A 14,113-nucleotide genomic window follows, 5' to 3' on the forward strand; every position below is an offset into this window, starting at 1 on the left:
AGCCTCAGCCTCCGCGGCCGCCATCCCCCCAGGTCACACACCACATCCTGGATCCCGGCTTCTCCCCGGGAATTCCCTCGGAGAAACACTCCCGGGCTCGTAGGGACGTTTGAACCCTAAGTCGAGGCTTGGGAGGACTCCCCGCGATACTGTGAATGGAGACTCTGCAGTGAACACGGGCTTTTCTTTGCGAAATAGCGACGCAGCGCTGATGGGAGAGGCCCGCGGGAAGGCCGGGCGTGCCACCTGGACGTGACCCTCTGTCTCCCCGTCCCCTCCTCTCTCCGCAGACCCCCTGGCTCCCACGCCACCTGCTCCCGCAGCAAAGATGCCCGGTGCCCTGGAAGCCCTGAGCCAGCAAAGCAAGCTGACCCCGCCGGGCAAGACCACAGCCCCGACCCTGCCGCAGCCGCAGCCGCCCAGCCGCCTCCCGCAGAGGAGGCCTGCTCCGGGGTACGCTCCCTTCCCATCCCCCGGGCTGGCCATCTGGCCCGGCCTCGCTTCTTGCATTCCGAGGGCCTCCGAGTGGCCGCAGCGCTTTTCTGCGGAGATTTCCGTGCAGGCGTGAAACCCCGTGTGTCCACTGCTGTGACCTGGGAGGTGACGTGACGCGGGCCGGTCCCACCGGGTTTCAGCGTCTTGAACATGATTTACCCAGGGTTTTTAAACTGTAAGAACTTCACACGGATGTCTGTCTTCCGTCCTCATGACGAATGTAGGTTTCTCTGCAGGACAGATGGTGGGGTTTGGGGAATCAGACCCTCACGACACACGGCCTCTGGGTTGTTTGTGCTCAGGCGCAAGGTTACAGAGAGGAACTCACCGGCGGGATTATGTGGGAGGCCTCTGCGCTCCGCTCCGCTGGTCGTGGGGCGGGCTGACAGTAGGGACCCGGCTGGGGCTGAGGGCTGGAATACTTACACGCATGTACGCGGCCTCCCAGTGTGGCGAGGGCTTCCTCACATCATGGTGGCCGGGCCCGAGCACGAGTCCCAAGGGATAGGCCTGGCCCTGGGAACGGCAGGGCCTCCCTTCTGCTGGGTGTTGCTGGTCACGCAGTGGCAGAGTCGGGCTCAGTCGGGAGTCGGGTGATCAGAATCCAGCTCCCCATGAAGAACTGGGGGGCAGTGCTCTAACAGTACCCCAGGGTTCACTCTCATGTCCTCCCTCTCTGGACTCGGTATTCCCTCTCTCTGTAACGAGAGGTCTGGCTGGCGTGTCCACTTCCTTGATCAGTATTAGTGCCGCCTCCTCCTGCTGAGATCGGGGCCCCATGTGCAGGCGTCCGGACCCTGCGGGACTCCCACTCCCCCGCCAGGGTGTCCCCTGTGCCTGTCCCCCGCCAGGAGGACACCTTCCCCGCTCACCCTGCACCCTAGGGTGTGTCTGTTGGCATGCGTGCCACCAGGTGGGTGTGGCACACACACAATACCCTTTAGTTCTGAGAAACTTCACTGGTTATGTTTAATGCCTTCTGTTTTTTCTGTTCTCAGTTCTAATGTATTGATTTTGGAGACAGAGAGGAACATTGGTTTGTTGTTTCACTTATTTATGCATTTATTGGTTGCTTCCTGTATGTGCCCTGACCAAAGATTTAACCTGCAACCTTGGTCTATGGCAGTGATGCGAACCTATGACACGCGTGTCAGGTGACACGCGAACTCATATTTTTGGTTGATTTTTCTTTGTTAAATGGCATTTAAATATATAAAATAAATATCAAAAATATAAGTCTTTGTTTTACTGTGGTTGCAAATATCAAAAAATTTCTATATGTGACACGGCACCAGAGTTAAGTTAGGGTTTTTCAAAATGCTGACACGCCGAGCTCAGAAGGTTCGCCATCACTGGCCTATGGGGACAGTGCTCCAGCCACTGAGCCCCCCGGCCAGGCTCTGTTCTCAGCTTTCAAATGATTTGTATCTTCAGATGTCAGGCCCCCGGCCTTTCCTCCCTCCCTGTGGGTCCGCCAGCTGCTCTAGCACCCGCCCCTGCCTCTCGGCGGTTGAACATGTGAGAGTTCACTTCTTGCCCAGACAACGTTGGGTCCACGTTCTTGCGTGTACAGCAGTGCCGGGGGGGCGGGGGGGGGCGGAGACCAGGCCCGGCTCACCTCTGCCTGCACCATCTTCATCCCCGGGGCCCAGGTTACTTCTGAGGGCAAGAGATAGGCAGGTGTGCTAACCTCCTTGGCTGGGGTGATGCACAAGCTCCTTTGACCAGCGCTGGTCCTGTGGCCCCACCTGGAGGCCGGGGCTGGAAGTGCAGCTCTGTCCGCGCCCTTCTAGTTTCCTGGAGCGGGCATGGGCCCCTCTCGCGTTCGTGGTCCCATCCCCCCTCTCCCGAGGCCTGGGGCTCAAGCACACACGGCCGAGCCGACGTTCCCTGACTGCAGACCTTCTCCTTCCTCGGAGCGAGGCTGCTGGTGCTCCTCCCTCCGCTCTCAGCTTCCAGGACTGTTCCCTTCCTTTCTCTTTGTTAGTTTTGGTTTAATTTTTTTTTTTTAATTCTGTTCCGTGGGAGAAAGTGGAAGTAAATGTATTCACCAGAACGCTCTCGGGGCCTTTCAGTGCCGGGCTCTTCGCCGGCTCTTTCTGGAGAGAACCGCGGGGCCTTGCCTTCCTGTTCTTAGAAACAGGCAGGAGGCCTGGCCGGGGACCGGGTGTGTCCCGGCGGGAGGACGTGCTCACAGACCCCCGAGAGGCCGCCGGCTGGCTTCTGCGTCCTGTGTGCGGGCCTGGGCGTCTCCGCTTTCTTCTCTCTTCCCGGGTAACACCCTCAGGTTTGCTCTTCCCCAGCTGCTGCTCTTTAAGAGACCAAGCCACGTGCTCAGGGTCAGGGTCAGGGTCAGGGTCAGGGCGGGCTGCGGCTCTCTCCTCCCGCACGAGGCCTCTGCTGCTGCCCTGGCCTCAGGAGGACTCCGCCTGTGTGCGGGGCGTCTCCTCTGTTTCACCTGTTCCGTGGAACCCTCTCTCGTCGGGGAGGGTGCAAAGCGGGTGATGCCCGAGGACCTCCAGGGCATCTGGGCGGGCGGAGGGCATTGCGCCCGTTGCCCCATGGGCTCTGCCCCTAAAGCCGTGGTCGGCAAACTGCGGCTCGCGAGCCACACGCGGCTCTGTGGCCCCTTGAGTGTGGCTCTTCCTAAGCCTTAGGAGGACCCTAATTAATAACAATGTACCTACCTAGATAGTTTAAGTTTAAAAAATTAGGCTCTCAAAAGAAATGTCAACCATTGTACTGGTGATATTTGGCTCTGTTGACTAGTGAGTTTGCCGACCACTGTCCTAAAGGGACCACTGCGGGAGGCTCCTGGTGGAGGAAGCCCCCCACAGCCCGGACCTTGATCCTGGGGATACGTCGGCCTCTCCCTTTTGTTCTCTCAGAGCAGAACTCTGCCCGCGGGCCAGACCCAGTCCCTGTTCCCGCAGCCCCTGCCTGTGGGTCCCAGCCCCGCCGTGTGCCCGGCCGGATGGGCGCAGCGAGGCTCACAGGGAGCCTGATGGCGCTCCTCTCCCGGCTCAGCCCAGACGCTGTCACGCGACCTTATTCTGAGGGTTGGCAGCACTGGGGGCCACCTTTTCAGATGAAAGTGCCAGCCCAGAGAGACAGTTTATCCAGAACAGACTCGTGTCTGCGGCCTGAGAACCGTTCCCCTACCTGTGGCCTTGGGCGCTGATGGGCCCTGACTGGGAATCAAACTGTGACCTCCTGGTTCATAGGTCAACGCTCAACCACTGAGCCACGCCAGCTGTAGTTAAAAGACAATTTATTGGATCAGCCCACCCATTGCACGTGGAGCGCAGACGGTGCCGATGCGGGGGTGGGGGGAGGTGCGTGCCCCAGGCCTCAGGTGTCAGCCCATCTGTTTCCCTTCTTTGTAGGACTGACAAGTCGACCCCACTGATCAGCAAAGGCCAGCCGCGAGGCCCTGGTAATGCTCTCATTTGGGGCTGGGCTTTCCTTCCGCTTGGTGAGTGGGGGTGGGGGCAGGGTCCGGGGTGGCAGCCGTGTGAGGGCCCGGCTGCCCCACCAGCTGCCCCCCTGCCCCCCATGGAGCCTCTGATGCTCCCCGTCCTGGGTCCTGTGGCTGCGGGGGGTGGGAGGGCCAGGAGCCCCCGGCGGGACCAGCTCGTCTGCAGGAGGCGCCCATCCACTGTGACACCCGCACACCTACCGAGGGTGCATGGAGGTCACAGGCTGGTTGGCCTGGGGGACTTTTCCCCCAACAGATGAGAACGTTTCGGGAACCCCGCCTTCAGGCCCGGCACCGGCTCTCTCAGTGTGTCTGTCCGTGGTTGGGCGGGAGCACACTGCGAGCTGACGCGTTCTGTCCTCCAGCAGCGGACGTCTCCGGAACAGAAGCTCTGGGTTCTCTGTCCAACACCCCGGCCCTGCAGCCCCCCGCGCCCATGCCCAGGAAGTCACAGGCGGTAAGCGGCCAGCCCTCCTGCCTGGCCAGAGGGGTGCGGGCTGTGCCTCGAGGGCTCGGAGGAAGCAGGTCTTCCCTGGCTGGGGGGTGGGTGGCTTCTCCCTGGGTACCCGGTCTTTGGATCTGGTCAGGACGCAACCCAGAGCTCGCAGGCCGGGGGACTCAGCCCTCTCCTGACGCCCCAGGACACCCCACGCACATCAGCCCCGGCTGCCACGCTCCCGGCTCTCCAAGTGTCCTGGCCCCTGAGCTCCCCTGAGCCGCCCCATCTTTTTAAAAATGTTTTTATTGATTTCAGAGAGAGAGGGAGGGACAGAAACATCAATGATGAGAGAGAATCATTGATGGGCTGTCTCCTGCATCCCGGGCACATGCCCCGACCGGGAATCGAGCTATGACCTCCTGGTTCATGGGTCGATGCTCTACCGTTGACCCGCACCGGGCGGGCTGGGCCGCCCCATCCTGACAGACCTGTGCCTCCCAGGTCTCTTCCCAGGAGCTGGTGCCGCCTCTCACTGACCTCTGACCCCTCCCTTCTGCACCCAGGCCAAGCTGAAGCCCAAGCGGGTGAAAGCCCTCTACAACTGCGTGGCCGACAACCCAGATGAGCTGACGTTCTCCGAGGGGGACGTGATCATTGTGGACGGGGAAGAGGACCAAGAGTGGTGGGTGAGTCGGGGCTGAATCCCTGCCCACCTGGCCGAGGTCTGCCACGTGAGGCCCTCCGTGCCCGAGTGTCCTCAGGCCTGCGGGCCGCTGGGGAAATGCAGAAAGGTGTAAAGACAGCAAGTGCACCATGATCTCAGCCCCACCCCAGAAAACATTTTTATTTTCTTTTCGACTCTTATTTACCTGCATAATTCACATCGTTGAGGTCAGACGTGATGTGTAACTTAAGTAATTTACCCAAAGCAAGAAGGAACGGATTTATTGGTCTTCGTGAATGCATGGCTACGTTCAAACAGGGCCAGTTCACATACTCCTGACACTCAATTTCTTCATCCATTAAAGGGGGAAAAAATGGCAAGCCTGTCTGTCGCCCCCAAGATCGCCAGGACACGGTGGTGAGGGCTCCGCAGACAGAGCCCTCTGAGGGAGAGCCTTGCGGAAAGTAGGCCAGGCTCTGTGAGGGAAAGCAGTTTAGGCGTCTTACCCAAGTGATTCCTTCTCAGCAGAGATTCTTCTGAACAATATTTTCTTCTCCAGATGGTGCAGTGCCCTTTCGAGTTCCCAGCAGCTGGGAGTTTTATAACCACCCAAACGTTTATTCTTTCAGATCGGCCACCTCGATGGAGACCCCAGCCGCAAAGGAGCCTTTCCCGTGTCTTTTGTGCACTTTATTGTGGACTGAATCGCTGCTGAACAAGCACCCTTAGCAGTGACGTTCCTGTTCGTTATTGGTACCCACACTCTTGCCAGAAACCAGTTTCAGGAACTGTAGGCCCACTTGCTCAAATGCCACTCACCGTTCTGTTTTTAAAACTCACAGGCAATTTCTATCTACAAATGGATCGTTTTTTATAATTTGTGATTTTCATGAAACACGGCTCTACTTTTATTAGGAAAAACTGAATTGCCTAAAAGGTGAGCTAAAAAGCTATTTTAAGTACACAGTCAAGATCCCAAATCGACAGAATGAGCGGAACCCGGTTCGAGGACCGGAAATTCTGCCTGCTCTCCTTGGCCCGATGACGTCGGTGCTCGCCAGCTATTTGTTGTTGAGGAGGCTACGTGCTATCGGTTCCCCTTTAGAGACCTTTGACAAATGCCTTCTTAAGATTTCCCTTGAAAGCCACCCAGTGTTCAGTTAAAGCCACTTGGAAATGGACACTAGCATTGTACACTCCAACCCTGATGTGTGAGGGGCGGCACTCCTTGTGTTCTGCATGTGTGTGTCACCTGTTGTGAACAGTCCATCCTCCCTAACAGAACTGCCAATAGCTGATCGTGGCGCACGACATAACAGTTCATTCAGTTCCGGGCGGGGGGGTGGGCGGGGGACACTGCGTTTCCTGAGTTCGGTTAAAAACTGACGACGATGGATTGCAAAGGGGTTCTCCCCACTCGCTTGGATGCTCTAGGTGTTTGGAAACTGCCTTCCTGAGCTCCCTCTGTCGCACAGGCAGCCCGCTGTTGCCACCCACCCGCTCGTTTCCCACTGAGTGTGCCCGCCTTCTCTTCTCGCCCGAGAGCGCCCCAGTCTAGTGTCTGGTATTTATATCCCACACCAATAGGTTGGTGGTTACACTGTCTTGACATTTAATCTTCCTTCGTCGGTAGCCAAGCGCATATCAGAAACCCGTAGGCCCCGGGAATGAAACACCCGGACGTCCCAGTTTTACTCTAAGCGTCATATCTTTCTTACACGTAAGCTACTGGGGCTAGGGGGTTAGGTTGTATGTGATCAAATCAATTCATTAGTTTGATGAACTCGACTGTCATACCTCTACCTAGTCATAGAGCGTGTTCACGGGAGGATGTGGGAAACGCCGGCTCTGTGAGGAGAAACAGGCAGAAGTGCCCACCTGGCTTTTTACCACCAGCCCAGGCCTGAGCCGCGGTGCAGGCTCGGGGAGGAGAGCGAGGCGGCGGCGCCTTGGAGCGGAGCAGCCCGTGTCACGCGGGTCCTTCTTCTAAGTGTAGGATGTTTGCTTTTGTTTGTGATTGTGTTGTTTTTCATTGCTATTCTAAAGGAAGACAGAACTGGAATGTTTTATGATGTTGTATGCCCGTTGCCCTTTGCCTGTCACAGTTCCAGGTAAAGTGTGTTAGCTGTGTAATTAGTCTTATTTTTAAAGCACTACATCTCTTTTCACTGATTGTTAGCTTCTGTTGTTTGAACCCTCCATTTAGTTAACTTTCTCGCAGATTTACGGAAGTGAACGGATGTGTTTTTGCACCACGCACTTACTTTAACACAGTCCCCCCACATCTGCCTCTTACAATCCGCCTTTGACTCCTCGGTGCCACTATGTGAGAATTAAAGTTGATCCTATCAACATTCGAATACCACTCCCAATCTAATGTCCCAGGCTCACTGGGACAGACATCCAGGAAATACTTCCCAGGCTACAGTTCGGCGGTGCTATTGTGCATAATGGATATGACTCTTGTCAGAGGAGAAATCATCAACTTCCCTGCTGATAGCCTTTCCCACTTATTTGCTCTCTGCAAATAAATTTAAAAAGTGAGAGAAAGGAAAGTGTTGTAGATATCTATTTATTTCCAGGTTTATGTTTCATGAACTTCGTTATGGGATCCTGGCATTGTGTGTGCCCCTGGTCAGGTCTGACTGCAGGCATGAGGACTGGGAAACGGGCAGACCCCATGTGCTCTGCTGAGGGTGGGCACTGCCACATGCAGCTGGAAATGCTCGGAGATGTATGATACTCAATTCATCCACTCGATTCCTTTGGTCTAGTTGCAGCGCAACTGTACATATTGTATAACCTAAATCCTTATTTTCATTGTCCTCGATGCAGTGATTTATACCTAGAGCATGTTAATAAGTCTACTCTTCTTGGTGACTAGTCATTTGACTAGAAAAAATAAAATACTTTTAAATGGACATGGGCTTGGTTTTGTTTTAAACCCTTCAAGCTCTGTGTGTGGGAAACAGCCCTTCACTAACCAGCTGCTGTACGTGAGCGTCTTTAGTCGCTATTTTGACACGTGCGGTTCTGTCCACTCAGGTGAAGGTGGAAGCTGACTGGCATGTCATCCTGATGACAGACTTTTAACGTTTTACCTCTTGTGTCCGGGGGCAGCGGCGCGTCCCCAGGCCAGAGCGCTGAGCCAGAAAGACCAGGCCCTGGGGAGGCCGGAGCAGCGGCTTGGGCTCCCTCTGCAGGTTCTCGACCTTTATTGCTCACTGAGCGCACCTCCCGGACCCTTAAGGGAGGGGTTACGCTCATTTGTGTTTAAAAGCAACAAATGAGGTTTCTTTCTTAGTCCCAATTGTAACTTCGCTGAGTTAACTCACTGTTAATAAGACATTTTAATAGAAAAACAGAACATCTAGAACAAGGGGTCACTTCCTACTTCCGTGCTAGGTCAGCGCTGCAGACTGAAAGCCAGTCGGAAAACAGCCCATCTTCCTCCCGCGACGCCGATCCGCCCGGCAGACTCACGCCTTCTCGGCCGTCAGCACGGAGTCGAAAGCGGCCGACAGGACCTTGCAGATGGCCTGTGCTTGCTCCTACGTTGAGCGAAAGCACAGGAAGGAAGTTCACAATCTGCCCCTGAACTTCACCTGACCAGCACAGGCGTGAACCTGCCCCTTACGCTTCCCACCCCACGCGTGACATGGCCGACTTGGACCACTGCCAGCCCGGAAGGACACGCCAGGAAAAGGAGGGCCCCTGCCCCAGAGGACCCCCTCCCCCATCTGCTGTGTGTGCACCCTGAACCTCTGACCCGCACACGGTCCCCCGCAGGAGGCCCGGACGGGGCTGACGGCCACGTGTGCACGTGTGCCGGGGTCAGACACGGGGAGAGCATCCCGCAGCCTCTGGTTTTTCGACTCTGGTGAGTGAGAACCACGGAGACGGAGCCTCACCAGGCTGCTGCACTGGTACACCCACAGGCTGACCTCCTCGCTGCTGGCATCGGTGGTCTTCAGCGCCAGCAGGCTTTTCCCCGCCCCCAGGCCGTCGTCGTAGCACACCATCCTGATGATCAGGTAGAGGGCGTGCCTGTGCAGCACGTCCTGCGGGGGGAGAGAGACCGTGATGGCGTGGGCATCTCCATCCCTAAGGACGCCCTTTCCCCTGCACAAGTTTTCTGTGAGGCTTGGAAACACAAGATCAGGTTTTCCGCCCAAAGGGCGTCCCAGTTGCTCAGCCCCGGGGTTACCCCTGGCTCCTTGGACACCAGAAAGACAGGAGTCAGGCGACCCAAGTTCACCACTCAGTCCTCCCCGCCCAGCCCCCAGCTGGCGGCCCTCCTGAACTGGCAGGGGGTGGGGTTCCAAGTTAACAGGCCTGTGGGCAGCGGAGGTGCTGGCCTGGGCCCCACCACACAGGAGCGCCAAAGGGAAGCTCCCTCCACCCACCCTAAGAAGCCGGCGGCTTTTCAGACCGGAGGCCAGGCACGTGCCCAACCCCCGGCTCTGCAGACAGGAGCAGGCCAGCGGCCAGTGGCCCTGACCACGCCCCCCACACACACACACACACACCCCCTTCCTGATCACTTACATACTGATCGGGTGTGGATACTTTGATGCCGTACTTGGAAACGCCCATAATCACTTCTTCCTCCAGGGGAACGAAAGGCAGCTTCCCATCTTGCTGCAGGAAAAAGGACGGGCGCACACTCAAAACCGTGACCATAAACCCGCCTTAGGACCCGGCTCCCAGACCCCAAGCTCTTTAAAGAACGCGGCGCACACAGCAGCGCAGCCAGAATGTCTCTCCAAAGAGGAGAAACCCCCTGGCCGCCCCCCTTTGTTTTTACAGCCAACAAATGTGAGCAAAATTCAGGCCCACGCACTCCAGGGCCTTTTCCCTCCCTGCGGGGATGAAGCCTCATTACAGCCTCCGACCCCTCTCCGATCCGGGTGAGGGTTAGTGGCTCACTTAGAAGAAATAGTTCATACTCATGTCAGCACGTGGTCAGGGAACACACCGCAGGAACCATCTTTCGCAGCCACGTGATAGTGCACCCAGTGGTCGGCTGGCTCTGCCCGGCGCTCCCCACGCCCCAGGGTTTGGGTGAGGAAACAGTGCTTGATGGATAGTTACTCGCCCTCCAGCCTATCCATTAGCAGTGCGAGCTCTCTCCGACTGATGGGTTCTCTCCTACATGAGAATGTGGCCTCACTTGTCTTCTCTAACATCAGGTCCCGTAGGCATCAGTAGATGCTCCGACTGTAAGTGTTTCAGGGGACCGTTTGCCTACATCGAAGCCACTGTGGTAAAGGAGCAATGCCCACTTGCCTCAGTTCTGGGGTGCTCACAGTGCTGCGGGAACCCACCCCACCCCCCGTCATTTCTCACAGTTTAAGGCAGTTCCAGGAATCGGAGGACGGGATAACCGTAATGCTACTGCCAGTGACTGGGACAAGCCCATTTCTCCGGTGACAGGAGGAGTGAGCAGTCCCTGTCGGAAGGAAAAGAAGCCGAGTGTGGTCTGGGGGAAACGTTAGCAATCTCCCCGTGTGACAGTGATGTGAGTTTGCGCGTTGTAGAAACCACTGTATTCCAGACTAAACCTGGGACACTAACCACGCCAGCCCCGACTACCAAAGGCTCTGTCTGTCACATGGCAAGTTCGAACGGCGATGTCCTCACCGACGAGACTCCTGAGGGTATGAACAATGACCCCTTGGCCATGGCTTCGAGAACAGGTTCTCAGGACCGGCACTGTGGCCCGATAGGGAACCTTCCCTGGCCCGATATCCCCGTTAGGGAGCAGACACGCACTTCCCCCTTCCACCTCCTGGGCCTCAGTTCTGGAAACGGCAGGAATAAGCAGGTGCGCTAGGTCGCCGCTTAAGATTATCGAGGAGCTAACCGAGTTCGGCGGAGATCCAGGATGGGGCAGGCGGCTTTGCAGACAAGCCTGTGGCATGTCACCCGCCGCGGCTCCGTGCCTCACTGCAACGAGGAGGTGCGTCGGCCCCAGAAAAAGTGAAAAGTCCCGTTTGTGGGAAGGAACGGCTGTTCCCAGGCGACCATGGTCCAGGACACCTGTGCCTCTGTCACCCACACTCTAACTGTGAGGTAGCCAGGCTTGGGGACAAGCCATGTGTTTCTCCAAAGCCAGAGTTTACCCTCTAGAATCTTACAAACTGGGACATTTTTGTCTTTACCTGGGCAACGTCTATGTAATTTATCAGGTCCAGTGGCCCTTCCAGACGTTTTCCTTCAGAGAGGTTCAGTTTCTCAATGGCACCGACGTATCTTATTCGGAATTCCGCACAGGCGTCTGAGTTGTTGCTTTGTCCTAAAGGTGAGCGAACATTCTGCGTAAGACTTTCCTGTCCTCAATCCCTGCCCAAATAAGAAACAGACTAACAAAAATAAATTTCCTGACATACAGTTTTTTTATAGAATGGGAAAGATCTTAAAATCTCACTAACCTCTTCCTCAGTTACAATATTGCTAAATATGAAAATCTAAATAGGAGTAAGTTAATTAATACCTTTCATTTCAAACAAACAAGAAAGGTGTCAACTAGGTAATGACTGAGTCCCTTTCTGATGCATAATGACACAATTGTTTTCCGGCTGCTTCTCCCTCTTTACCATATTAGTGATGAACTTGCTTTTCTGATTCAGGAAACCTGACCTATCTCTACCTGAACCAGAAAAGGCAATTTGTTTTTAATGCAGAAGGAATAATGCTGGACAGGAAGTCCCTTAACCGACGGTAAAGGATGAAGAAGTGTGCGAGCTATAAAACGTAGTCAATACAAATCACCAAAATGTGTGTGCTGCTCCACAGTAAGGAAATAAATACTGTGTGATGACTTGTAGGTGATGTTCATGTAAGAAAGACGCCCAGCCACATTTCTAATATTTTAAAGGCATCTGGAAGGCAACAGACCTTGTGCTTCTACCGTATATTCTATTTTACATCCTACGTTTATTCTCTCCCCGCTCCCAACTTTTACAGACGGACAAGTCTATGATCCTGAAAGGAACAGTGGGAGGAGTTTGGACAGATGAACATGGTGTATTTTCAAGTAGATACTGGCTGTTGGTAGTTAGAAGCTGTCTTTTAATTTCTAAAGAGCTGCTCATGGCGGTGCCTGCATACATGTCTTCAAGTGTCTGAGAGATGCTACACTTAATCACATGTGCTCCTGGGGCTTACAAGCTGGTGTCTTCTGGACAAACGGCTCTCTAATCCTTCTCGTCAGCAGGGCATTTGTCCTAAACCCATAAACAATGGAATCCATGCGCTGCCGCCCCATTTCTTAGAAAGCGATTGTGACACTTCCCAACAGTCACCACCATGTGCTCCGCATGCTTTGCTCTAGGACCGTTAAGAGCAGTTTGGCACCTGCCCCGGCCAGCGGCTTTCACTAACCACCTCACACACACCCCCCAACCCTCATTCCACCAGATCTTGGGCCGTTTCTAAACTCTTGTCAAAATGGCAGAGGAGAGAAAGAAACCCAAACACACCAGAACTCGTGCCACCGGGTGAAACGGTGTGAGCCTCAGAGGACGCATGACCCCGCCCTTCCTGTACCTGAGCTTTTGGTGGAGTCCGTGTCCAGGCTGGCCACCGTGCTGGACCGAGAAAGGCCCCCGAGGCTGGAGTCCACAGACTGAGAAATTAGAACCAAACCAGCATTTAATCATAATTAGAGGCACTGTCTTCTCTCAAGTTCTCTACCGAACACTCAGACTATGTATCCTAGCTGAATGAATACACAACCCCCCCCCAACAGTCCCGAATAAATGCGCTGTCCCCACGCCGCCCTCAATCAGAGCCAGAGCCTCTGCCTCCTTACATGCACCTGATGCTTATCTCGTATGTGAAAATCTACACCTGGCTTCCCCTTATCTCCGCTGGCCCCGCGGAGCACGCCTGCCTTCGGGCGCTCCCTGTTGAAGAAGTGAGCAGCGACCGGAGAGGTGCACTGATTTACCCAGGGTCACGCCCCGTCGATACCCCAGACCTCCCATCCCGCAGGGCTCCTGGGCCCCAGCCCAGCGCTTCCGGAAAATCCCGCCTGCACCAGTCCACACGCAGGCTGGCAGGCCAGAACACCACTGTGAGCTGCAAAGGAACCCAGCAACACTGCCAAGCAAAATACAAAGCAGCACACGCGTTAGTGCGGACTATAGCTACGCGCACACACCACGACCCCTACGATTCAAGGAGGGCAGCCCCTTAATGGCATGCAATTTCTATCACATTAAAAAAAATTTAAAAAGCGGTGTTTGTTTCTACAAGATCATTTACAGGTCCTGTCGCACCTGGTTAGTGGATTTAGGGATTTCAGAAAGTCTACCGAGACCAAATGAAATCAAGCACAGAATGTGTCTCTACTGCAAAAAAAAAAAAAAAAAAAAAAAAAGGTGACTGTTAGAACACCCCTAGTTCGAAGGCTCCCCGGGCGGGCCTGCCAGGTTAGCATCCTCCATGCACCTCAGCGGAGCCTGAACCCGCAGCCCCGCCCTACCTTGCTCTTAGTACTGATCTCGCTACTCTGGGAGCTGCTACTACTGTGCCGCTTTTTGCCTTTCCGAAACATTGTCACTACAGCGTGGTCCAGGCGCTCCCCTAGGAAAACAAACGTCCCGTTATACCAAGAAGGGCAGCTTTAAACCACTGCGTGCAGAACAGGCAGAAACACTCTCCCTTCCCCTCCCCGGGAAATGTTGGCGCTCACAATGTGGGGGCTATCCTTATTTCCACTGTTTCTTTTTAAATTCTAAAAACCTAACCCCAAAGGGGCAGACACCTTGTCATCCCTGCAGGTGTCGTCCCTACAGGCACTGTTTTCAGAAGCAACGGACAAATGCCATTTCATTCTCAAAATACTTGAGCGCCTCGCTTCCCGTTCGTCAATTCCAGACACTGCGAATCGGTGCGCGTCCTGCAAACAGCAGGGCGGGACCCAGGAGACTGTGCGGGTGCCCATCCAGGCGGCGGGGTGCAGCCCCTTTAAACACGGCCCCAGGACCACCCCGGTGGGCGGGGCCAAGCCTGGGACCGCCAGGCCGGA

At 55.3% G+C, this 14,113-nt stretch overlaps 2 protein-coding genes across 3 annotated transcripts in view; one reads left to right on the top strand and one right to left on the bottom strand.

Annotated features, from left to right (window-relative positions):
* The window catches only part of ASAP2 (ArfGAP with SH3 domain, ankyrin repeat and PH domain 2), an 87,830-nt gene extending 79,833 nt beyond the window's left edge, over window positions 1–7,997 (top strand). The window contains exons 26-30 of the mRNA XM_015564939.1: window positions 291–453; window positions 3,882–3,931; window positions 4,339–4,430; window positions 4,976–5,098; window positions 5,706–7,997. Of these exons, the coding sequence (XP_015420425.1) occupies window positions 291–453; window positions 3,882–3,931; window positions 4,339–4,430; window positions 4,976–5,098; window positions 5,706–5,780 (503 nt within the window). The 3' untranslated portion in view covers window positions 5,781–7,997. The remainder of the gene's footprint in view (window positions 1–290; window positions 454–3,881; window positions 3,932–4,338; window positions 4,431–4,975; window positions 5,099–5,705) is intronic.
* A 410-nt stretch (window positions 7,998–8,407) lies between these two features.
* The window catches only part of ITGB1BP1 (integrin subunit beta 1 binding protein 1), a 6,200-nt gene continuing 494 nt past the window's right edge, over window positions 8,408–14,113 (bottom strand). The window contains exons 1-7 of one of the 2 annotated variants that reach the window (XM_015564916.1): window positions 13,850–13,993; window positions 13,568–13,668; window positions 12,628–12,706; window positions 11,241–11,374; window positions 9,625–9,717; window positions 8,988–9,137; window positions 8,408–8,627 (exon numbers count right to left, since the gene is read on the bottom strand). In XM_015564916.1, the coding sequence (XP_015420402.1) occupies window positions 8,556–8,627; window positions 8,988–9,137; window positions 9,625–9,717; window positions 11,241–11,374; window positions 12,628–12,706; window positions 13,568–13,639 (600 nt within the window). In that variant the 5' untranslated portion in view covers window positions 13,640–13,668; window positions 13,850–13,993 and the 3' untranslated portion in view covers window positions 8,408–8,555. Of the gene's footprint in view, window positions 8,628–8,987; window positions 9,138–9,624; window positions 9,718–11,240; window positions 11,375–12,627; window positions 12,707–13,567; window positions 13,669–13,849; window positions 13,994–14,113 lie in introns of those variants that run through there. The other variant, XM_006765166.2, reaches the window with a different exon arrangement.

This window comes from Myotis davidii, unplaced genomic scaffold (genome assembly GCF_000327345.1).
Source record: "Myotis davidii unplaced genomic scaffold, ASM32734v1 scaffold61, whole genome shotgun sequence".
Lineage (NCBI taxonomy): Eukaryota > Metazoa > Chordata > Mammalia > Chiroptera > Vespertilionidae > Myotis > Myotis davidii.